Source organism: Helianthus annuus, chromosome 11 (genome assembly GCF_002127325.2).
Source record: "Helianthus annuus cultivar XRQ/B chromosome 11, HanXRQr2.0-SUNRISE, whole genome shotgun sequence".
NCBI classification, from domain to species: domain Eukaryota; kingdom Viridiplantae; phylum Streptophyta; class Magnoliopsida; order Asterales; family Asteraceae; genus Helianthus; species Helianthus annuus.
The window spans coordinates 93,942,569-93,969,538 of record NC_035443.2 but is presented as its reverse complement, the minus strand read 5'-3'; the positions used below and the strand labels follow the sequence as shown (position 1 = coordinate 93,969,538).

The 26,970-nt window shown below is 34.3% G+C and overlaps 1 protein-coding gene across 1 annotated transcript; it reads right to left on the bottom strand.

Moving 5' to 3' along the window:
• Positions 1-3,538: 3,538 nt before the first annotated feature.
• Positions 3,539-9,935, bottom strand: LOC110939844 (GDSL esterase/lipase At2g31550). Its single transcript, XM_022181417.2, has 3 exons — positions 9,319-9,935; positions 8,100-8,349; positions 3,539-3,817 (listed from the first exon to the last, which is right to left on the bottom strand). The coding sequence occupies exons 1-3, from the start codon at positions 9,922-9,924 to the stop codon at positions 3,609-3,611; spliced, it is 1,065 nt and encodes a 354-aa protein (XP_022037109.1). The 5' UTR covers positions 9,925-9,935; the 3' UTR covers positions 3,539-3,608.
• Between the last annotated feature and the right edge of the window lie 17,035 nt (positions 9,936-26,970).

Sequence of the window (26,970 nt, the reverse complement as noted above, 5' to 3'; positions counted from 1 at the left end):
TTTGTTGATTTCTTGAGTGTATATTGTTAGACACCACATAAAAGCTTGCTAGATGATGATTTAAAATATGATCTAGCAAGTATGAGGATGGATCTTGAAAGATCCATGTTAATCATCCTTTATGTTAAGGATGAACTTGAAAATAAACATGATTTTGTGAAGAATGATGGTTCCTACAAGTTGTAGATTATAAAAGTATGGGATTTCAAACATAAAAGTTTCAAGAAAACAAAAGTTTACTTACAAAGAACATGGTTTTGATTTTTGAAAGGAAATAAACTTACTTTATGTGTGAAAATGGAACTATTAATGCATAGAAGACATGAAAAATTCAAGCAAATGAATTTTTGTAAAAATGAGTTACAAGTTGTGAAGATGGAATTTTTGTAAAAATGATTTCTATGAAATAAAAGTCATGTTTTTGATGTTAATAAATCATGTTAAACACCATGTTAAAATACTACAAAATTTTATGAAACTTCAAGTTCATACCTTCATGTAGGAATATGTTTTATGGCATAAGGTAAGTGTAGTGTTGATATTGATGATTGTTGATGGATTTTTGAAAAAGAAAATGATATGATATAAGCATGGAAACCTCCATTTTCAAAGGAAACTATGGCAAATTTTTTCTAAAAATTCAACACTTAGAAAAATATGTTTAAGCAAGTGTTTACAAGTAATTTTGGATCATGGTTTGAAGTATAAAATTGCCATAAATTTTTGGTGTAAAAATTACAAGTATTGGAGGTTGATTTTCAAGAATAAAAATGACTAAGTATAAATTTAGGAAAATATATATTTAGAAGTCAGAAAAATTATGTGCTATGTGTATATTATTTGTATTAGTTATACTAAAAATTAGGAACTTGAAAAATAATATACCACACCAAAATACTAAAAATTGTAATTTGGAGAATTACAAAAATCACAAGAAAATAAATATATAACTTGCACACAAATATTGAACGATTCGGACAATGGACACCTTGGACTATATATATAAATATTCCGGAAATTTAATTCGTATCTTGACAAATTTGGTAAACGGTATTCTAGAAACCGAATAAACGACAAAGTATGAATTTTTACAACTATTATAAAAATATATCATATTTTGTCAAACTTGAAAATATATTATTTTTGGAGTATAAGAAAATATATATTTTCATAAACAACTCAAAAATATATTGTTTTGGTGAAAACTAAATATATATATATTTTTCTAACTTTGGTCTTAAAAATGTATTTTAAGAATATAAAGTTGGTGATTTTAAATGGTGCAAAAACGATATTTTGGAAAATTATACATAAATTAAGTATGGAATACTTAATAAATATAAGAAAATACGTATTTCTATACGTATAAATACATACCAACATACACTACCAATACTTGGTAAAATACCCATGTACAAGTATCATGCACAAATATGGAAATACAAAATAACATACACATAATACAAGTATACCTATACTTGAAAATACGTATCCGTATGACAAAACAAGTTAAAATATATTATTTTTAACAAAACCCCCGAATACTTGTATGAAATAATTTAAGTTAAAATAAAATTATTTTAACTGATATATTAAAAATTTGAAATTATATATAATTATAAAAATTATATATACACCATACATCGAGGGTGTAACTCAAAGTATACCAAAATTACAAAATAAGTCTTAATAAATAACTAAGGCTAAGAGTCGTTACATGACCTAAGTGTCTAATAAAACATAACACGTGTGTAGGTAGTGATACGACCCGTGGATAACGACTTTGAGTGCATGAGTCTGTTTTCGAATTTATAACTCTCGGGGGGTGAAATACATGTTTCAATGGTATGGTTTAGCTAGGGAATGAACTGTTAGATCATGTGGATGGGTAGGCGCACTCTTAAGGCCATTAATCTTGTTAAGACCGAGGGGCAGGAATGGTAGATCTATCGGGTGTAGCGAGCCCCACTCATGGGTCCTTGTGTCGCCGCATGTTGACTATGTCGTTCCAGCCGGATGGACTGGAGGAAATTCGCTAGGTTTGAGCACTTCCTACACCACCACACATATTAATGTCCTTGCAAAACATTAATGATTTGTTCATAGACGCTTTACATACCGGTTATCAAAAGAATCTCTCAAATGTTTACAAGTTTATTGGAGTTCACATAAAACGCATGAACTCGCTCAAATTTTGTTGATTGTTTTCAAATTACATGTATTTCAGGAAACTAGATGGATCTTCGGCGTTGGGATAGTTTTCAAGAAGTGAAATTTCAAGATTTGATGTCATCCACTTTTGGAAGAGTTTGATTTGTATATCTTATCCTGGATAAGATATATGAAGCAAAGCCTTGGTTAAACTAGTCTTTTGTCAAAAGTCCATGTATGGAACTTAATCTCTTTTGATAGGTTGTAACTTAACTAAAATTGTGTTGGTTGAACTTAAACCACTTGTGTTTGTAATGTTTCTAAAACTTATGAATGGATAAACATCTTTTTAGTCATATAGTTGTTTATTATAATCGAATACAATGAAAACTGATCAAGTCACACGTACACGCTTCCACAAAAATCAGGGTGTGACATGTATTGCTTAGAAACATTGTATATGATTGATAGAATATGTTTTTAGGTTTAAATTTGATACTCGTGTATTGGTCTTAAGCAAGTTGACCAATTTTGACTTGTGAGTGGAATTTCCAATTTATGAAAGTTTATGTTGTAAAGTTCAGTTCTGTGATAAAAAGTTTCTATCTTTTATCAATATTAGTGATATAAATTCTTGTTTGATATAGACAGAGAAAATAGTTTATTCATGAATTGGAAGTGGATATCCTGCTGATATAGTTGGAGTAAGTCGCTAGACGTGATTTCCTTGAGATATGAAGCTAGTTTTCGTACTTCTTGTGTTGGGAAATTTGTGTTTAGTTGCGCCGGATGCTCAAGGTATAGGCTCCTTCTAGGCTACCCAAAGTCTATTTAATGCATGTAAGACTATCCGCATCAGTGAAAGACTATCCTTTCTACAAACAGCCTAATCAGCATGCCACATCAGCTTTTCACTTATTCTTCACACAAACACTTTTTACCCACAACAATAACATATATATCCTTCCTACAAACAACCTTATTATAATTATTTTATTAAATTTAAACTAAATAAAAAAAAGAAAGGACCCACCATTCCCCCATTCTTCACCATTCTTCCCTAAGAATCCTTAAGAATGAACACCCTCCATGTCATCCTCTACAACACCCACTAATCCATCCCTCTCATAAATGCCCTCCACATAGGCCAAGAATCACCTACAAACATCCTTGATGTGGATAGTCTAACCACTTAAAGTATAATTTTCAAAGATTCAGTTTAGTATTGCAGTACTCTTGTTTTCTCTGTTTTTTTTTTTTTTTTTTTTTTTTTTTTTTTTTTGCAACCATAATTAAGATATTAAATATAAATTGCATTTGTTTTTTATAAATAAAAAACAATTTTCCAGATAAGAAATGACTATTTTTAATGAACACTTTTGCAGCAACATGTACATGGTTTAGGTAAAGCACAATGCTCTGGATCTAACCATTTCTTATCAAACTTTAGTTAAAACTCAGAAACTATGACCGGAGTTATTCATGTAACGGATGATCTGTTTCAGAAGGGTTTTGGTAACGTGACGATACGCAGCTTCGCTTGGATGAATGCTATCGAAAAACAAGTGGTTTGAAGGGTTTGTACATAATGGAGTAAAAGGTGTACATATTGGCCCTGCTTCCAAAAACCCTAATCCACAGCATCCAATTTTCGTTTGGGTAAATCCTGCAAAACATTTTGATTATTTTAATTTAGTTATATTAATTATAATAGAAATAGATTTAAAGTAATAAATAATAATCTCCAAAATTTGTATAAATCAAAAGTAACATATTAATATTAAAAAAATTAAAACAATAACTATCTTATTAGTTATCAATATTTTATTTTAAACTGTTAATTTGTCGATTTATTTTAGATTTTAAAACTAGTATAATTAAAAAATTGTAATGATAAAAGGATGAGGGTAATGGGCTGTGGTTAACACCCTATCCTTGGGCGTTTTGTGTCATATGGCAGCCCAGTCAGCAATGAGATATTATGGGACGTTTGTAATAAAATTAAATAAAGTAAAACATTAAAAAATCTTATTGGACAAAACAAATGAAGCTTGAATGTGATTGGTCAATTGATTCCCCCATTGGACAAAACAAATTAAAGCAAACTACATTGTTTTGTATAGCATTTTTTTTTATAGATTTCATTATAATTATAAATGTTATAAAAACTAAGTTGTACCTAACATTATTTTTTTAATAGTAAGAAACCAAGATAAATGGGTATTGGATATAGCTCGGTAGTTTCCTGTATAATATATATAGAGACAAAAAGTGTACCGTTTATTTTGCCTTAACGTACGAAGCGTCCGCAATGACAAATTCACATGTTATAATAAAAGTTACATGTTGTAAAAAATGAATGTCGCATGTTCAAAAAGAAAAAAAAAACAAATCGCATATTTATAAAAAATAACAATTTCGCATGTTAATAAAAAAATCATATGTTGGTTCAAAAAACCAAACTCGCATGTTATAAATTTTTTTTCGCATGTTGATACTGAATCTCGTACGCTTCGTACGTCAAGGCTATTTGTACAATAACCGGCCTCTATATATATATAGGGTTAGGTTAAAATGAGAATCACCTTGAGTTGTGAGAACATGAGAACTAGGTCATTCAAAAGGTTTTTCCAAAAAAAAATCTAAAAAACTTAAAAAATCACTTGTTTCAGCAAAAAAATAAATAAATAAATAAATGCCGCATACACAAATTTACATGAGTTGTAAAAAGATATATTTATCGTCGTAAACACAATTTACATCAGCGCGTAAATAAAACTTACATCAGACAAAACTGCCGACTCGACAATTTTTTTTGTTTTTTTATAGATATGTTTATAATATTTTCATCTACGTTTGTCCAAAAAATTGTGACCCAACTCGCGCGGAAAATAGGAGTTTTTTTGGTTCTCACAATTTGTGGTGGTTTTCATTTGAACCGAAGTCTATATATATATATATATATATATATATATATATATATATATATATAGTGGAGGGTTCAAATGAGAACAATTTTTTTGTAAGAATAAAAAAGAACAAATTTCAACCAATAAGAATCCTTCATTTAATTTTTGTATTTAATATTAGTGTAAGGGTATATTGGTAAACTTAGATAGATCATTAATTGTTAGTCTTCCTTTTTAATAGCTAGTAAATTAAATTTGTAACTTATTTTCAAAAAAAATATTTTTTTTCAAAGAAGAAAAACAATTAATTTAAAGTGTAGGATAAATTAGAGGTGTGTAGGATGAATTACGAGTAGTGTAGGATAAATTTCAATATATGTAGGATAAATTTTCAAAACGTGTAGGATAAATTTTGATGTGTGTAGGCAAAAAATTTAGTGTGAAGGACAATAATCTTTATGACTAATTAATTAGTTAAAGATAATAATAAATGAGATGTAAGAAATACTATTTAATGTTTTACATTCTACCCTTTGTTCTTTTTCTTCTCAAATGAACCTCCCCTGTATATATATCAAAATGGAAGAAAATCCAAATAAATTAATACTTTTATATTTCTATTAAATATTGTAATTAACCTCTATATTAACCTCTATATTAATTTGCAAATACTTCACGTGTCTTGCTTTTACTTGAAGCTTGGTATAAATACTTGAAGCTTTCATAGAACTATATTAACCTCTATATTAACCTCTATATCAACTTGGTATAAATACTTGAAGCTTTCATAGAACTATTTGATGCATTGTTAAAAAGTATTGAGTTATTTGTTATTTTTTATTTTTATTGTTAGTTTTTTTTTTTACTTTTAACCTCAACACTTTTACATCTTTTATAATTTAACTCAAATACTTTTTCACTTTTAATTAACCTCTATATTAATTTGCAAATACTTCATGTGTATTGCTTTTACTATTCAACTTGGTATAAATACTTGAAGCTTTCATACAACTATTTGATGCATTGTTAAAAAGTATTTGAGTTATTTTTTATTTTTATTGTTAGTTTTTTTTTTTTTTACTTTTAACCTCAACACTTTTACATCTTTTATAATTAAACTCAAATACTTTTTTACTTTTAACTTTGGTCTCTCATACATTTCATTTTCTACAATTTTGATCTAAATTTTGCAACTTAAAACGCCACAACGTGTGTGCGGCTCAACGCTTTTATGCCTAATTATCCCTGCTTAACGGCCCCGTCGCAACGCAAGGGTCGTGGATCAGCTTAGTTATACTTTCTATGTTTTACGTTCCAAGTGAGTAGTTCAACGTTTTTACGTCTACTTTTCGTTCGATTTTATTTTTTCCGTTTTTTATATAGGCTTTTCCGGTGTTGGTGATCACTGACGGTGGTGTGACATTAGTGCTACTTGACATGGTTTTACGTTTCGTTCATAATTTTGTGAGTTAACACAGCGCAACGTCTATGTGTGGTTCAAAGGTTTTACTTCTATTTTTTCTCATTTGACAGGTTCGTCACAACGCGTGGATCTTAGATCGACTTAGTTATTTTTTATATATTCTACGTTTCGGTCTATTTCTTCACTTTAAAACGCAACAACTTTAGCATTGGTTGTCGTTGACGGTTATGTGGCATTTTTGCTTTTGACATGGTTTTACATCCCTGCCGCAACACGGGTGCTTAAGTCTAATTTGTTTTTTTTTTTTTTTTTGTTTTTTTTTAGTGTTTTGGTTATTCTAGTTGTTTTTTTTTTATTTTTTAGTGTTTTGGTTATGTGTATTAATTCAAAGAAGACAAAGAAAGTAGCGTTTTTTTTTAGTTTAACCCGTTAATCAACTCATCCCGCTGTTTTTCTTAACGGTAAATTTGGATCACTGAAGGATCACTAGAGTATCATCGTGTCACCAGTAGAACCACTTGTTATATCAATCTCCAATAGACAATAATGTATATATATCTTTAAGAGGAAAAACAATAAATATAGGAAAACCCCACTTATAAGAATCGAACCATAACCTAATAGTCATAAGTCTTATTCCACCTCAAAATGCCACTAGGTTATCATACCATGGGCAACTCATCTCACTCTTACTTTCATATTTTAAAACATAAATAACATAATGGTTTTGTTACCCAGAGTATTTAAAAGCATAACCTTTAATTATCATGCTATGATTCTAAATTTATGTCCATCGCTTTATACTCTAATGGCATTTTGGAGGTGAGATAAGATTTTGAGATTAATAGGTTCTGTGTTTGATTCTTACAAGAGGGTTTTTCTTATATTTATTAGGTTTCCTCCTGAATTGGTGCATAGGTATTATGCCTAGTGAAGATGTATATGATTGGGTGGTTCCGCTGATGGCACGTTGATACTCTAGCAATCCGTTAGTAATCCAAATTTCCCGTTAAAAAAAATTCTAAATTCTTAACTAATACCAAAAATGATATCACAATCATCGTATATTATGGTCAACCACATTTTAATGATAATAAATAGTATAAGTAGAATTAAGGTTTCTGAGAATATATATAAAAAAACAAAACGTTTTTTAATTACCTTTCAGACAATTTAATTAAGTTATCTGACCCCTTTAATTAAGTATAACTCATTAATTATCTTGGTTTAACCAATAATAATTATCTTGACTAAGGTTATTGTACAAATAGGTTTATATATAAAACGTGAGAAGTGAAGCATTACATATAAAACGTGAGAAATGAAGGAATGTTTTTTTTTTTTTTCCTATTTTTTAAGCATGTAATTTAGTCTTAGAATCTAAAAAAAGAAAAAATTTCATGTATTTACAATACTAGAGTATATACATGATTACAATACTAGAGTATATACATGATTTTTTAGTACAATTCATTTGATATTTAAGACCCATTTATATTTGATATTTACCAAATATCTTAATGAAACCAAAAATTACGTATAAATCATTAATTATCTTACTTTTGAAAAATGATTGAAATTGCTTCACGTGTGAGGAAATAACGTCAAGATTTTACCATAATTTTGTGGATTGTGAATCATCTCCATCAACGGAGTGTAGATATCGGCATACATAATCCGGCTTCCGGCTAGAGAAGATTGAATTCGCGGTAACATCTTCTTGAGCTTCTGATTATAAATTCTTGCATCAAAATTTTGTTCCTTCAAGCAGGTTCTTGTGAATCTTGACGCCATTTGAATTGGTAAACACCCCATCGGTGGTAACCCTGAAACCACCATTGTTCGACATCCCAGCCTGTAGAGTTCCTGTTAAAAACCACCATCATTATCTTCAAACAATTTCATTATTGGACAATAAATTATTGCGAGAGAAAATATATCTAAATCCTTTAATTCTATATTTATAAACAATTCATATTTATGAAATTTTGCTTTTTAACCTATAAAAAGCAAATGTTTATGTAAATAAAAAGCCATCAACATACCTTTTTTCTGGTTTTAACCATTTGCCTACACAGTGTACGGTTATGTAATGTAGCTTACACATAATATACACATATTTATTTAGGTTAAAATAAATAAATGAAAGATAGTGAGGTTGTACTTAGGGATGAGTTCGGTACCGGAACCGAAAATTCCTAAAAGTGGGTACTGGTAGCGGTACCGAATATACCCGGTACGGTTCGGTACCGATACGGTACCAGTATTTGAGGGTAAAAACGGTAAATACCGGTACCGAACCGGTACCGAAAATGTCAAAAGTCGGTACCGAATCGGTACCGTAAATGTACCCGGTTCGGTAAATTCGGCACCAGTACCGGGTCCAAGTTGCTCATCCCTAGTTGTACTTACCGAGAGTGTCGTCTCCAAAAAAAAAAACAATTACTTAGTACGTGAAATATAGTATCCAAATAATTGACTTTTTTTTTACGAAAAATTTCTTTTATTCCTGTCGTCGTCTGTGAGACTTGAACCAAAGACCTCCCCCTCCTAAGATGTTTAAAGATTTTGCCTTTAATAATGGACCATTGGCACATAATTGACTAATGAAATCAAAACAAGATGTACTAAAAATAGTAGCAATAAATTACCGACAACCTAATGTTGTGACAAAGACATATATATGTCGGTTTTATATACATATACGAATAAACATTTACATCTCTATCATTTTCTTTTAATTTAATACTTTATGATGTTAGAAAAATAAACGATTAATTTTATCTATGTTCTCATAATTTATATACATAGTAAGAGAGAGAGAGAGAAATTTACCCTGGTGAAGTTTTGAAGCTTCTTCAATACAAAATCTTGGTACCCTCCAATAGCGAAATCATCTCTTCTTGTACGTAGATCATAGTAACTAATGGTGAAATCATTAGTTCCAGCACTAATAGACACTAATGCCCCTTTAACTATACTTTTTGCCTCTTTTAACCCCACAACTTTCTTCAACCTTTTAATATACTCCTTAAAGTAATTCAACTGTTTAGTCATAGGAATCACCCCAGAAACCCGGGCTGTTACACCATCGTAACCCGATCCGGCCGAAGCAAAGTTGACTCCGGTACGGATTTGGTAATTTGAGAGATTCGGCTTCAGATATGGCGGAATTGTTTGTTTTATTCCCAATAAAGATACCCAAAAATCTGGCACAAGTTTTCCATTAGAAAACCGGCCAGTAGGGATACCGCCTGGAAAATCCAGGCCATATGGACGATGGTCGGCTTTGAATGTGGTGGATATGTAGTTGTTGTTGCCTGAATCAGCGGTGGAGTCGCCAAAAACGAGGACAGCCTTGAATAGATTGGTGAGGTTATGAGTGGAGTCGACATTGGAGAGTTTGAGAAGTATAACGAAGATAAAGAAGGTGAAAGCCATTGATGAAACCTTTGGAGGCTTCTTTGACATGCAAAAAATATGTATGTGTATCTATATATATATTTATTAATTACAAGGATCTTTGCATTAAATGTATATAAAAAATTAAATTGTTACTTTTTCGTTATGTAATCATATAACGTTTGATCCTACGTATAAGATAGCATTAATTGTACTATACTTTTTTCAACATAAAGAAATTTACATAATATAAATTTTTTTATAATATTACTATGTTAGAATCATGTGTATTACACAGTTTGAATAAGAGTTGTGTTAAATACACCTAAAATTCAACTTTTTTTATATTATTTTTTTTGACATCATTAATTGACTCTTTTAAATAATCTCTATTTTTATTGGGTGTTGCTTTTGATACACCAATCTATTTTATTAGTGTAATTATTACATAGTAACAACAATAAAATTCTAAAAGAGCACTAGAATCTATTTTTTAAGTATTTCAGGTTTTGTTATTTGTTTTCTTATTAATGTTCTTGTTTATTTATAATTATAATATTTATTTTGACACCTCATTTTTTCTATAATTTTTATAAAATAAATATAAGAAAGAATATATATTTAACATTAAGGGGCTGTTTGGCAACATCTGAACCAATAAGTACTGAATGAATAAGAGGTCTGAATGGGTAAGAGGCTCTGAACCAGTAAGTGCTGAAACAGTAAAGTGCTGTTTGGTTCCACATCTGAATGACAGTGTAAAATGACATTTTTACCCCTCTCTTAAAAGACATCTATTAATGTGCTCTGCAAAGATTCTCCTACAACTCCATTATACTTCTGCAACTCCAAAGATGGAGAATATGGAAAATGTGCTCTACAACTCTATTATACTTTGCCGTTCAAGAAAAAAAAAAAACTCCATTATACTTCTCCAGAACCAATTCAAACTCTGCAACTCTATTTACCTCAGCCTCTCGCTGGAAACCTTATCGGCGTTTCCTCACTTCACCGGCCATGTCCACTCAACCTTCATCTACCGGAGCATCCACACCTTCTTCCTCTTTAAATAACGCCACCGATGACGCCGATTCACTTCGACGGCAGTGAATTCTTTATAATGTTTGTACTGAATTAAACTATATTGCAATCGGTTATAGTCTGGCGTAGTGGAGGACCGACGTGGTGGAGGACCGACGTGGTGGAGGAGGCAGTGGAGATGGAGGCGACGATGTTGAAGGGGAGGTGTCGACTGAGGAGGTGAGTGGCGGCGCTGTGGAGGAGGGCGGTGACGCTGTGGAAGAGAGGCGGCGACGGAGGAGCTGTGGAGGAGGGCGGTGATCTGTCGATGAGAGGAGAGGAGAGGAATGGGGCTGTGGAAGAAGATGCAAAGCTTACAATTAGGGCACGAGGGGCAGACCTTGTCAAAAGTTCCATTCAGATGTGAAGAATAGCTGAACCATTCAGCGCTTAATGGTTTCATTCAGATGTGAAGAATAGGTGAACCAAACAAGGATACCTCTGTCCGATTCAGAGGTTTACCTCTGAATGGAGCCATTCAGACACAACCAAACAGCCCCTAACACACAAATGTGTAATATCGAGAATACATTTAAAAAAACTACTTGCATATGACTTGTAGATAATGAGACAAAAACCACACATAAACTAATAATTATTAGTTATGTTTATATGGGTAACTTTACAAGTTAGAAACCATTTCCGGGGAACGTCGTAACCAAGTCTGGCCAACTCAGCGCGGGTCCGGTTAAGACAACGTAAGTCTGGGCAGACTTGGCTAGGGCCGCCGATTAGGCGGCGTGACATTGGGTCACTCAAAAAGAAAGTCACCGTTCAAAAAAAAAATATTTTTCAGGATTCCTGTTATTAATATCACTCAAACTTGTACGTCAAGTTTTATTAAAAATTTTAATTTTTTGAAATTTATTTATTAATGTTAAAAAGTTTCAGAACTAAGTGAGATATATAGATGAATCATTGTCTGTATTTTGTGATGTTTTTCTTTCTAGAATTTGACTTAATTCAATGTTTATCAAACTTGTTTATTATGTAGGGAATTTTTTCTTCACTATAAATAGTAATTACCAAATTAATTAATATGTGTTTAGTTGAATTATATACCCAACTTCTTATATCACCGAGTTGCTTGTAAATGGAAGACCATGTATAGGTGTCGTCTAGAATTATATACCCAACTTTATCGTCGTGAAAGTGGTTTTGTCGATCTAGATGATTAATTGTTTTAATGTTTGCACGTTTACTTTTTTATTAGAGACTTGCTATTTATTTATTTATGATGAATCTTTTTAATTACTTTCGTGTTTATAATAAAGTGTCTTGATTATTTATCTATTAATATTGATATTAATAATAGTATAACAAAACATAAAAAGGTAACAAATTATTATAAAATAAAATAACATAAAAAACATAATTATTTACTTTTGACTTTAGAATAAAATAATGTATTAAAGTACATAATCATTACCAAGTTTGACTAATTTGGTTTATTAATCCATATGTTGGGTGTATTTATCACACCACGTTGAATAAATGTGATTTTATATACGAAATAATAAAATAATATATCTTTAAAAAACTCGTTTATTACACGGGTTTAATAAATGTAATTTTATATAATAAATAATAAAAAAGTTATATTTTTAAGAACCCCGTGTATTACATGAGTTAAATAAACGTAATTTTATATACTAACTAATAAAATACTATATCTTTCAAAACCTTGTTTAATACACGGGTTGAATATATGTAAATTTATGTATTAAATAATAAAAAAATATACCTTTAAGAACCCCGTGTATTGTACGAGTTGAATAAATTTAATTTATATACCAAATAATAAAAAAAGTTATATCTTTAAAAACGCATGTATTATATGCTTAAATGAATGTAATTAAAACCTATATAAGTTTGCAAACTTTTTGTGCATTATTACTTGTAAGTTATGCTTTATGAGTTTTTTCAAAAAAAAACTTGATTTTTTAGTTTTAACTCAAAGGTTTGTACCTTTTCCAATTTTAACCCTACATAATTTGTTTTTTTAATTTTAACCCAAAACTTTTCATTATTTGCAATTTAACTTCACAACTTTTGTCACTTATACTTTTCATCTTTCGCAAATTTTCGTTTTACGTATAGTTCTAAATTTTTCAAGTTAATACGACGCAACGTGCATGTGTGGTTCAACGTTTTTACCTCTATTTTTCCATGTTTGACAGGTTCGTCGCAATACGCATATTATAGGTCAAGTCAGTGTTGGTTGTCGATGACGGTTGTGTGACATTAGTACTATTTGACACCGTTTTAAGGCCCGCCGCAACGCGGGGTGTGCTTTGGGGGTTTTCAAAGAAAAAATTGTTATGCATATTGTTGTCGTAACATTGGCTTTGGGGGGTTTCAAAAAAAATGTTTTTTTTTTACTTTTCACCCAAAAGTATTTCATAAATTACTTTTAACCCAAAACTATTTGTTTTTTTACTTTTAACCCAAAACTTTTTATCTTTTGCAATCTATCCTCATAACTTTTTTTACTTTCAACTTTGGTCATTTATAGTTTCCATTTTTCGCAAATTTTTCGCTCTATGCTTGGTTCTAAATTTTGTGACTTAACACATCACAGCTGTGTCTTTGGCTTAACGTTTTTACGTTTCGTTCTAAATTTTGCGAGTTAACACGACGCAACGTGCGTGTGTGGGTGAACGTTTTTACATCGTCTATTTTTACCCCGTTTGACAGGTTTAACATAACGTGTGGGTCGTAGATCGACTTAGTTATAAATAAAGAATCCCCGCCGTATTGCGGCGGGTCGTAATCCTAGTTTAATTTTAAATAGTAAATAATAAAAAAATACATTTTTAAAAAACTTGTGTATTACAAGGGTTGAATAAATCTAATTTCATATATCAAATAATAAAAAAAAGTTATATCTTTATAGCTTGTAAAATATTTTTTTTTATTTAAAGAAAACTATAGTAATTGTAAAAAAAATCTTATACATGTGAATAATCATTTAAAAAATCGATATACATGTGTCTACACCCGCCAACGAATGACAAATCTACACATAAAAGGTAACTTATAGTGCTTAATTTGAAACACTAACATTAATCCTAATCCTTTAAGTAAATAAAAAATAGAGTTTTATATGGAGATGGATTTGTAGACCCACAAACTTTATATTCTCTCGTAATCCCAATCAAAACGAATTAAAGAAATTGAAGAAACAAAGTGTATTTTGTTTTGGTGTTGAAGCATGACTACGAATTTGAAAGGTATAATTAATCTTTATCATTATAAACAATTAAACGTTGATATTTTTTTATCTTAATAACTAATATATTATTATCAGTTGTTCTTGTCCTTATCATCAAAATCTATTCTACAAATTTTAAATTTTAATTTTAATATTATCAATAATCGTTTTCATAATAAATATTTATTTAGGCGGGAAAAAAGAATTGAGATCATCCCATAGAGCGCCATGTGTCCGCCTAAGTGTGTCACGAACATCCTATGCAACAGCTCCTGAAAACACATGTGAAAATAGGTACGTCAGCATAAAAATGCCTATGAGATACATAGGTTTTATGAAAATAGGATTCATGACTTAAGTTTAAAGAAATGTTTAATGAAATTTAGTCATGAATCTTGTAAGTGTTTTCTTTTATAAATCATATGAAAATGCGATAAGAAATCAGATTATATAAAAGAAAGGTGTATGGTTAATAAAATAACCAAGTAAAATGAGTTTGTATAAACAAACTGTTTTGTAAAGCAATGTCTTGTGAAAAACATGTTATTTGTGTAACATGTTATATATCTAAATTGAAATGATTTAAATAACGCTACAATATGTAATATCATACAAGCACTTATATATAGGAAGTACCAGCAACGTATCCACCATGCTTTTATCATATTACACACGCCTCGTTACTTAAATCACTTACCCAAACCAAACCACCAAAGTAAAATGTTTATGTTTAAACCAATTGTCAAATATTATTGTATAAACCATATCAAATTGTTTATGTCAAAATGTAAATCATTTAATGTGTATCCAAAATATCATGTATGGCATGTGAAATACATCAACTAAACCATAGGTAAAATGCACAAAAACAAGGTATTGAAATAAAGCATAGTTTAAATAGAAGTTTTGTTTTGTGGAAATGTATGCTATACTGATACAAACATCTATGCGGTATTGTGAAAATGCATACATTCAAGCCTTGAGACTATGGCGATAAACCCTTAAACAAATTAAAGGTTTATCTGAGTTATGTGTATCGAATTCGGTCATTCCTTCCATCCAAACATACCTAGGATGTCAGGAACAGGAGTTGTCAATTCCTATGGTACCACTACCTACTAATGAACGACATGATCAATGTTAATGAATGTATTTTGGTCCCATTTAAACAACCCAAATGTCATACCAACATGTAAGCATGTGATGAAAACAAATGTACTAAGTATGCAACAAATGGACATACATAGCATGTGACGTGATGTAAAATATTGCACTAAGTATGCACTAAATGGACATACATAGCGTGAATTGTAATCTAAAACAATGTACTAAGTATGAACTAAATGGACATACATAGCATAAATTGTAATGTAAAACGATATACTAAGTATGCAACAAATGGATATACATAGCAAAAACACAATGAAATCATGTACTATAAGTGTACTAATGAACATAGCAAGCATATGATATGAAAACATGGAAAGCACAAAAGTAACAAGTAGGCACATGTGTTTCACCCCAAAACGTTTGAAAAACAGTAAAAGAGGGGACTATGTACTCACTTGAGATTGCTTAATAGTCTTTAGATAACCACCAATCAATGCTAGAAAGATCACAGAATCAAACGGCACCTAATATAGGTAACTACGTTAATAAACGAACCAAAATCGGGGGATTGGATAAAATGTGGTTTTGTAAACCAAACGAGTGTAAGAACTCATGTAATATGGTTTGACAAAGCCTACATTCTAGAACGGAGCTTATCCTAAGTGCTTACGACCCATTACGACTCGTTTAGGTAGCTTACGCTACTTTAATGCGTCATTTGCGTAAAACGCGTTCGGAACGCCTAACTAGCCCTATGACAAGTAAAATATGCCTTAACATATCTAATATTGTTGTCTAATCAGTTTAGATATCAAAAATTATGTTACATATGTTTAAAATGAATTTTGGTGTAAAAAGGGCATTTTGGTAATTTTCCTAAGGCATATAAACTACCTATCATACAACTAACTAAACGACGTGACCATAAGGTATAACCTCGGAAGGTTGTTCCCTATGCAACTATGGTCACCTAATGAGTTTGGTCGGATCCTAATGATCGACCAAATGGGTCGGGTTTGAAAGTATAAGCGATTGTTTAGATCGCTTACCTTACGACCCTATATAAGCACAAATCTAAAAGTGACGAGTTAAACATGTTAAAACATGTTTAACGAGGTTTGAAAATAAGTTTGGTATCAAAACAAAGGGTTTTGATACCCAAGAGTAGTTTGGTTACAAAATACGCGAGAATAGGCATTTTGGCCGAAACTACGACTCGTCACTATGCCTAGATAACGTGATAATCAGTAGGTATAGTCATAAGAGACTAAAACCATCGTGATTACGCTCACGTTATGAAGTTCAAACGAACTTCGTGTTGACCATAAACTGGTCAATGTAGAAAGTCAAACAAAGTTTGACTTTTAAGCTAAAAACGTAAAAGAACGAAAGAATGCTTACAACGGGTCCAAGAACGGAAGCTTTGATCCGAATATTCTCAGGTATGAAGTGATAAACACATCAACTTAGAGAACCAATTCAGATTCAAAGGTGTGAGTTTGAGAATGAAATGGGTGGGGGTATTTATTGATTTCCTAGAACCGTTAAGATCGTTTCTTGAAACCCGAGCTTTGATCTAGGCCGTACACTTGCACCCATTGTTTTCTAAAACCATGGGAGCCCCTAATATGAGCCCATAGATTCAAAAATACCATGTGCAAGGCCCCTAAACAGCTGGAACAGCTGGAAACAGGCTGGAAAATGGTTTTTGCAGGTCTGATACTTTTACACCGGCCGCGTAAGAGTAAAGGGGAGTCTTACGCGGGCCGCCTGAGCTTTCTGTTCTGCAAACAACATTCAGAAATTGTAGAAATGGTCCCTGCAGTGGTTTAAGCTTAATTCCGACACATCTAAGGCCCGTTAAGCCAACTTTAAGGGCCTAAAATGATGCCTAAGCATAGTGGACATGAAACATGTTCAAAAATATGCCGGATGTCGGTTCATTTGGTCGTACGGACGCGTTATTCGCTTAATTACGACGGAATACGCACGAACGCGAAAAACGATCCAAATTGCGCGACGAATGGATTTTTCTCATGCCAAACACTAAAATAAAATATTTTAATTCTTACATAAATTTTTGGATGTCCGGATATATTCAGAACGTAAGATATGCGCGAAAATGCAAACTTATGCGCTTTTTGACGCTTTTAGTCCCTAAATGAGCATAAAGTTTATTTAGCACACCGAACCCCTCAAAGCCTATTTCTAAGCTATTTAAAGGATATTTAGGGTGTGTTTAACTTATGATCATGTTCCGGAATGTCCGTTACAGTACAAATCGGCATACTTTCGTAATTTGTCGAATTTAGTCCCTGTAGGCGAATAAACTTGATTTTGCCATACCAAAGCCTTCAAAACTTATTTCTAAGTTATGTAAAGGTTATTTAAGGTATGTTAAGCATTAATTGATGTTCCGGAGTATTTGTTGCGTTAAACTGATTATGTTTACGCACCAGTTTGCGTATAACACTCCAGAAAGCGATATAGAGTTTGAAATTGAAAAAAAAACAAAACATGAAAAATATCAAACATAAACAAACAAACATTGGGGTCAAATAAATTTATTTCATTGATAACTTGAACTGTTTACAATGATTATAGACACAGGTGTCACAGTCTCCCCTACTTGTGGAAATTTCGTCCCGAAATTTGTTTAGAGGAAACTCGTGAGAATAGATGCAGATACTTCGCCTTCATTTGATCTTCACGTTCCCAATTAAATTCTAGTCCACGTTTAGATTCCCAGTGAACTTTGACCAATGGAATACGCTTGCGTTTGAGCCACTTGACTTCACGATCCAAGATTTCCACAGGTTTCTCAAAAAAATGCATTGTGTTATCAACACGAATTTCATCAAGTGGTATGTGGAGGTTCTCTTCAGCTAAACACTTCTTGAGATTGGACACATGAAAAGTTGGATGAACGTTTCCAATTTCAGGAGGTAACTCAAGTCTGTAGGCTACCTTACCGATTCTTTCGACGATCTTGAATGGTCCAACATATCTAGGTGCAAGTTTTCCTGTCTTTCCAAATCTGATCACACCTTTCCAAGGTGAGACCTTAAGTAATACACGATCACTGACTTGAAATTCCAAGGGCTTGCGTCGTCCGTCCGCGTAACTCTTTTGACGGCTTCGAGCTGTCTGAAGGTTATCACGAACTTTCTTAACCTTATCTGTTGTCTCTAGAATGAGGTCAGGTCCAGTAAGCTGAGCCTCACCGATCTCATTCCAGCAGACCGGTGAACGACATTTTCGACCATAGAGAGTCTCGAAAGGAGCCATGTTGATGCAGGAGTGATAACTGTTGTTGTAGGAGAATTTGATCAATGGAAGATACGAATCCCAACTACCACCAAAATCGATCACACAAGCTCTAAGCATATCCTCCAAAGTCTGGATTGTTCTTTCAGTTTGGCCATCTGATTGTGGATGATAAGCTGTGCTCAAATTAAGTTGGGTCCCCATAGCAGATTGCATGGTTCTCCAAAAACGAGACGAGAATCGAGCATCTCTATTAGAAATAATGTTCAGAGGAACACCATGTCTAGATACAATTTCATCCAAATAAATTTTAGCAAGTTTTCGCAGATAGATCCCCACGGATCGGCAAGAAATGCGCTGACTTTGTAAGACGATCAACAACTACCCAGATGGCATCATGACCTTTCTTTGTGCGTGGAAGTTTGGTAACAAGATCCATTGCAATGTTTTCCAATTTCCAAACTAGAATCTCTGGTTGCTCCAATAAACCAGAAGGATGTTGGTGTTCAGCCTTAACCTTGAGACAAGTAAGGCATTTTGAAACGTATAAGGCAATGTCTATCTTCATACCAGGCCACCAATACTGAGTACGAAGATCCTTATACATTTTATCTGAGCCAGGATGAATAGAATAACGAGACTTATGGGCTTTATCCATAAGCAAGGTGTGAAGATCATCTTGGATTGGGACCCACAAACGGTCCATGAAATAATACGATCCATTGTCCTTCAATTCAAGATCAGGCTTAATCTGATAGGATAATTCCTTACCCATCAGGTCTTGTGAAACACAAGCATGTTGAGCCTGAGAGATGCGGGTTTGGATATCAGATCGAGCTTGAATATCAGATTGAACACGAACACAATGAAGCTTGACTCGTTCTTTATGACTCAAAGCGTCAACCACGACATTCGCCTTAACAGGATGGTAGCGAATTTCGCAATCATAGTCGTTTAGAAGTTCAACCCAACGCCGTTACCTCATGTTAAGTTCTTTCTGATTAAAGATATGCTGAAGACTTTTGTGGTCTGTGAAAACCACACATTTTGTACCGTACAAATAGTGTCTCCAGATTTTGAGAGCGAAGACAACTGCACCTAACTCAAGATCATGAGTGGTGTCACACCCCCAAAATCCACTCGCGAAGTATCACCGCTTGGAGGCGTGACTGACCAGGATCAAGCCACCAATCATATTGAACAATATATATATATATATACATATATATAAATGTAATTCAACCAAACCAATATGAAAGGTGTCCAAACATAAGTATAATATCAACGTTTAGCGGAAGCATAAAAGTAAACCCAACATAAGTATAAGTATGTAATGTCATAAACATTTAACAAAGCATTCACGATCCTTGTCCACAACGACCGCGCCTCCCATTGCAAGCTCCAGGTATACCTAACGACCTGCAAGGCATGTAACAGAGAGTCAACAACTAGTTGAGCGAGTTCACAGTGGATTGTTTAGTAATAGTGTTCATTTCGTAAAACGTTGGGTTGTTTAGTAATCCATGTATCGTATATAATTACATCGCGGCCCTCCAGGCATGTTTGCGAAGATTAGTGGGGGTTTCCCATATACTGTAGACTAGTTTTATTTGTATCGCGGCCCTCCAGGCATGTGTGCGAAGTTTAGTATCAGTATCGCGGCCATTTCAGGCATGTGTGCGAAGTTTAGTATCAGTATCGCGGCCATTCCAGGCATGTGTGCGAAGAGTAGTGGGGGGCTTCCCCATGTATCACTAGTCTAGCAGTATCTATAAGTGACCTTTCCCAAATGAGGTCAATAGTACGTAATTCCCATAACCATGTAAGTACAATCAATTAATCAATCCCATTCCCTACCCCGGGAATCCCATGCCTTAGTAAGAGTGTGAACTCACCTTGGTTTGCTCGGTATGTTAAGATATGGGCTCACAGTTAATCAATCAAGTCCTAGAGTATACACGCATACACAATCAGTTTATATTTACTAAGCCCACGTTTGCATATTCAATCACAGTGGTATTAAATCAGCAATCATGAATAACACAAAGCGCGTATACGAGTTCATACAACTCATGCATAACATTTAACAGTGGTTAGCTAACTCAGTTATCCTTTAACAGAAAGAAATCAAGTTACTGTGTAAATTTCCCATTTGGCGAAACACTCCCTGTTTCGCCGTGAACCCTCGTCAACGAAACACTCTGTTTCGTCGTGTTGACCCATGATGAATCACCCTTTTGTTTCGTCATCCCTAATCTCGGCGAAACACCCCCTTGTTTCGCCGTGTCTGTTTCGTGGTGACTAATGTTGACGAAACACATCAGTGTTTCGTCGGTATTTGCGCTCCGTAAAGTCATCAGTTTCGCCACATAACAGTTACGTACATAGAACCCTAATTGCCGTCACACAGAATCATACAGTCTTCAACATACAGGAATCATCATACAGAACTCATACGGTATTCATTCAACCAATCACCAACATCATAGACTACCAATCATAATTTGATCATGCGTTATGTCACACCCCGGCCGCGTATAACATGCAACCGCGACGGAAACGCCGGGGAGTGTTGTGGACAGAATTAAATTGTTTCATAACCATGGCATACAAGTTGTATTTTATTTATAAGCAAGAGTAGTACATTGTTTCAAAACAAGAAATACCAAGTTCATAACATATTTATACTAGCCTATCTTCATTGTTAGGCTCTAAGGCACAGGTCCGCCCTAGTATTGTGATCAACGTCTTATGGAACATCTCCTGAAAACACATGTGAAAGTAGGTACGTCAGCATAAAAATGCCTGTGAGATACATAGGTTTTGTGAAAATGTGATTCATGACTTGAGTTTAAAGAATGTTTAATAACAGTCAGTCATGAACCTTGTACTTTGTCTTGCTTTGTAAATCATTTGAAAAACGATAACATCAGATGATATATGTAGATAAGTGCAAGGTTAAACGAGTAACCAAGTAAAATGAGTTGAATATGATAAGTTGTTTTGTAAGATGATATTTTATGGAAAGTATGTTACTTGTATAATATGTTATATGTCTAACTGAAATGATTTAGATAACGCTAAGATATGTAATATTATACAAACATTTATATATAGGAAGTACCAGCGGCGTATCCACCATGTTTGCATCATATTATATACTCCACGTTACCCGAACCATTTACCCAAACCAATCCACCATGTAAATTGTTCATGTATAAACCAAATGTCAAGTGTTATTGTGTAAACCATGTCAAATGTTTATGTCAATGTCAACGTGTTTATGTTCAATGTAAATCATGTAATGTGTAATCCCAAAATGTGTCATGTATGGTAAGCGAAATGTATCAACTTAAACCATATGCACAAAACAAGTCGTTGAAGTAAAACGTGGTTTAAATCAACATTATGTTCTGCGGAAAATGCATGCTCTATTGATATTAACATTTATGCGGTATTGTAAACTATGCATACATCCAAGCCTTGAGACTGCGGCGATAAACCCTTAAACAAATTAAAGGTTTATCTAAGTTATGTATATCGAATTCGGTCACTCCTTCCAGTCCTATCAAACCCAGAACTTCAGGAATGGGAGTTGTCAATTCCTATGGTACCACTACCTACTAACGAACGGCGTAGCTAATGTTAATGAATGTATTGTCCCATGTTAAACAAACCAAATGTCATAACAAAATGAAGGCATGTGATGTAAACAATTGTACTAAGTATGCTAAGTAAACATACAAAGCAGAAATGTTTATGTAAATCAATGTGCCCATATGCTGAGTAAACATATGCAGCAGAAATGTTCATGTAAATCAATGTGTCCATATGCTGAGTAAACATATGCAACAGAAATGTTCATGTAAATCAATGTGTCCATATGCTAAGTAAACATATGCAACAGAAATGTTCATGTAAATCAATGTGCTCATATGCTGAGTAAACATATGCAGCAGAAATGTTCATGTAAATCAATGCACTAAGTACGCACACAATGGGCATACATAGCATAAAATGTAATGAAATCGTGTACTATAATGTACTAACAACATAGCAGGCATATGATGTGAAAACATGGAAAGCATGAATGTAACAGATAGGCACATGTGTTTCACCCCAAAACAGTTTGTAAAACAGTAAAAGTTGGGGTTCTATGTACTCACCTGAGATTGCTTTGAGTTCTTGTATAATAACCAGATAATGCTAAAGATCACGGGATATCAAACGGCACCTAATAGGTAGCTATGTTAATATACCGGACCAAATCGGAAGGATCGGACAGTACGCGGGTTCGAAAACCAAACGAGTATGGAGACTCGTGTAATATGGTTTAACAAAGCCTACATACTAAAATGAAACTTAACCTAAGTGCTTACGGTCCATCACGACCCGTTGAGGTAGCTTATGCCACCCTAACGCGTCATTCGCGTAGAACGCGTATGGAACGCCTAACATCGTGACCAAAGGTATAACCTCGGAAGGTTATAGCTATGGTCACCTAATGTGTTTGGTCAGGTCCTAATGACCGACCAAATGGGTCGGGTTCGAAAGGATAAGCGATGGTTTAGATCGCTTACCTTACGACCCTATATAAGCACTATACTAAACGTGACGAGCTAAGCATGTTAGAACATGCTTAACTAAGTTTGAAAACATGTTTGACATCAAAACAAACGGCTTTGATGCCCACGAGTAGTTTGGTTACAAAATATGCAAGAATGCACATTTTGGCCGAAACTACGACTCGTTACTGAGCCTAGATAACGTGGTGATCAGTAGGTATAGTCACTACGGACTATAACCATCGTGATCACGCTCACGTTATGAAGTTCCATGAACTTCGCATCGACCATAAGCTGGTCAATGCAGAAAGTCAACAAAACGTTGACTTTCGGACTCGAAAAGCGAATAAAAGAGCGAAAGAAGACTTACGGAGGGTCCCCGAGTGCTAATCTAGATCAAATAGCTCAGGTATGAAACAATGGTTTCAACTTAGAGCTTTAGATCTGATTCTTGTGGGTTTTTACACAAAAGGGGGGGGGGTATTTATAGGAAAAGTGGAACCGTTAGGATCGTTTATCGAATATCGTGCCGCGATCTCGAGCGTACACTTGTCAAATTCTTGTGGTAAGTCAGAAATTGCCCCTTGGCTCTTGATTAGGTGAAAGGGCATTGCCTCTTGATCGAACGAAAGGCCAAACTGCATTAAATGCAGAATATTTTCTGTCAGACACCCTCACGCGCCCCGCGTAAGGATTTGGTAAATCCTTACGCGCCCCGCCTAAGGTTCCCAGATCAGAATTTACAATTTTGGTCCCTGCACTTCAGAAACACGTATTTTGGCCCATTTTTGGCACGTTTAAGCCCCGTTAACCTCATTTCAAGGCTCTAAGATGAAGTTAAAGTGTAGGGGACTTGAAATATGCTCAAAAATATTCGGGATGTCGGTTCATTTGGCCGTACGATCGCGATGTTCGCTTAATTACGACGGAATGCGCATAAGCGCGAAAGACGATCCAAATGACGCGACGAATGGATTTTTCTCATGCCAAACACTAAGGCATAATATAAGGGTGCTTACATAAATTTTTGGATGTACGGATGTATTCAGAACGTAAGTTATGCGCAAAAGTGCAAACTTGTGCACTTTTTGACACTTTTAGCCCCTGAATGATCCAAAAGTTTGTTTTAGCATACCAAACCCCTCAAAGCCTATTTCTAAGCTATGTAAAGGATATTTATGGTATGTTTAACTTATGGACATGTTCCAGAATGTTCGTTACAGTTCAAATTGGCATACTTTCGTAGTTTGTCAAGTTTAGTCCCTGTAAGCGAATTAACTTGTTTTTGCTATACCAAAGCCTTCAAAACTTATTTCTAAGTTATGTAAAGGTTATTTAAGGTATGTTGAGTATATGTTGATGTTCTGGAGTATTTGTCGCATTAAACTGAGTACGTTTACGCACCAGTTTGCGTATAATTCTCTAGAAAGCGATGTAGAGTTTGAAATTGAGCAAAAGTTAAAACATGAAAAATGTAAAACACAACCAAACAAACATTGGGATCAAATAACATTATTTTATTGATAATAGAACTGTTCATGATGATTACAAGCACAAATGTTACAGTCTCCCCTACTTGTTGAAATTTCGTCCCGAAATTTATTTAGAGGAGACTCGTGGAAAGAGATGCGGATATTTTGCCTTCATTTGATCTTCGCGTTCCCAAGTAAACTCGGGTCCACGTTTAGATTCCCAACGAACCTTGACCAAAGGAATGCGCTTGCGTTTAAGCCACTTGACTTCACGTTCCATGATTTCTACCGGTTTCTCAACAAACTTTAGTGTTTTATCAACACGAATTTCGTCAAGCGGTATGTGGAGGTTTTCATCAGCTAAACACCTCTTGAGATTGGACACGTGAAAGGTTGGATGAACATTTCCAAGTACAGGAGGTAACTCAAGTCTGTAGGCTACCTTACCGATTCTTTCGACGATCTTGAATGGTCCAACATATCTAGGTGCAAGTTTTCCTTTCTTTCCAAATCTGATCACACCTTTCCAAGGTGAGACCTTAAGTAATACACGATCACCGACTTGAAAATCCAAGGGTTTGCGTTTTAGGTCCGCGTAATTCTTCTGACGGCTTCTAGCTGTCTGAAGGTTATCACGTACTTTCTTTACCTTTTCTGTTGTCTCTAGAATGATGGCAGGTCCAATAAGCTGAGCCTCACCGATCTCATTCCAGCAGACTGGTGAACGACATTTTCGACCATAGAGAGCCTCGAAAGGAGCCATGTTGATGCTGGAGTGATAACTGTTGTTGTAGGAGAATTCAATCAACGGAAGATGTGAATCCCAACTACCACCAAAGTCGATCACACAAGCTCTAAGCATATCCTCCAGTGTCTGGATTGTTCTTTCAGATTGACCATCTGTTTGCGGATGATAAGCTGTGCTCAGATTAAGTTGAGACCCCATAGCTGATTGCATGGTTCTCCAAAAATGAGAAGTGAAACGAGCATCTCTGTCTGAAATGATGTTCAAAGGAACACCATGTCGTGCTACAATTTCATCCACGTAGATTTGAGCAAGTTTGTCAGCCGAAAAATCCTCACGGATTGGCAAGAAATGCGCTGACTTTGTAAGACGATCAACGACTACCCAGATGGCATCGTGACCTTTCTTTGTGCGCGGGAGTTTGGAAATGAGATCCATAGTAATGTTTTCCCATTTCCAAACTGGGATCTCTGGTTGCTCCAATAAACCAGAAGGACGCTGGTGCTCAGCCTTAACTTTAAGACAAGTAAGGCATTTTGATACATATAAGGCAATGTCTTTCTTCATACCAGGCCACCAATACTGAATACGAAGATCCTTATACATCTTATCTGAGCCAGGATGAATAGAATAACGAGACTTATGGGCTTCATCCATAAGCAAGGTACGAAGATTATCTTGGCTTGGACCCACAAACGGTCCATGAAGTAATACGATCCATTGTCCTTTAGCTCTAGAGCAGGAGTTATGTGATAAGGAAATTCCTTATCCATTAAACCTTGTGAAACACAAGCTTGTTGAGCCTGAGAAATACGTGCTTGTATATCAGTTTGAATAACAGATTGGACACGTACACAATGAAGCTTAGTACGTTCCTTGCGACTCAATGCATCGGCTACGACATTCGCCTTACCAGGATGGTAGCGGATCTCGCAGTCGTAGTCATTTAGAAGTTCAACCCAACGTCTTTGCCTCATATTGAGTTCCTTTTGATTGAAGATTGTTGAAGACTTTTGTGGTCAGTGAAAACCACACATTTTGTACCGTACAAATAGTGTCTCCAGATCTTAAGAGCGAAGACAAATGCACCTAACTCAAGATCATGAGTGGTGTAGTTTTTCTCATGTATCTTCAACTGCCTTGATGCGTATGCTATGACTTTGTTTCTTTGCATCAGGACGCAGCCAAGACCCAATTTAGATGCATCGCAATAAACGACGAAATCATCATTGCCCTCAGGCAATGTTAGGACAGGCGCGTCGCAAAGCTTTTGTTTCAAAGTATGAAACGCTTCCTCTTGTTCGACTCCCCAATCAAATGGCTTGTTCTTCTGAGTTAGAGCAGTTAGAGGAACTGCAATCTTTGAGAAATTCTCAATGAAGCGGTGGTAATAACCCGCTAGGCCAAGAAAAGAACGAACTTCAGTAGGAGTAGTAGGCGTATCCCAATCCTTAATGGCACTGATCTTGGAGGGATCCACATGAATACCTTGTTCGTTGACAATATGCCCTAAGAATTGAACTTCTTTAAGCCAGAATTCACACTTGGAGAATTTGGCGAAAAGTTGCTCTTTCTTTAGGAGTTCCAGAGTAAGACGAAGATGTTGCTCATGTTCAGCTCGCGTCTTAGAAT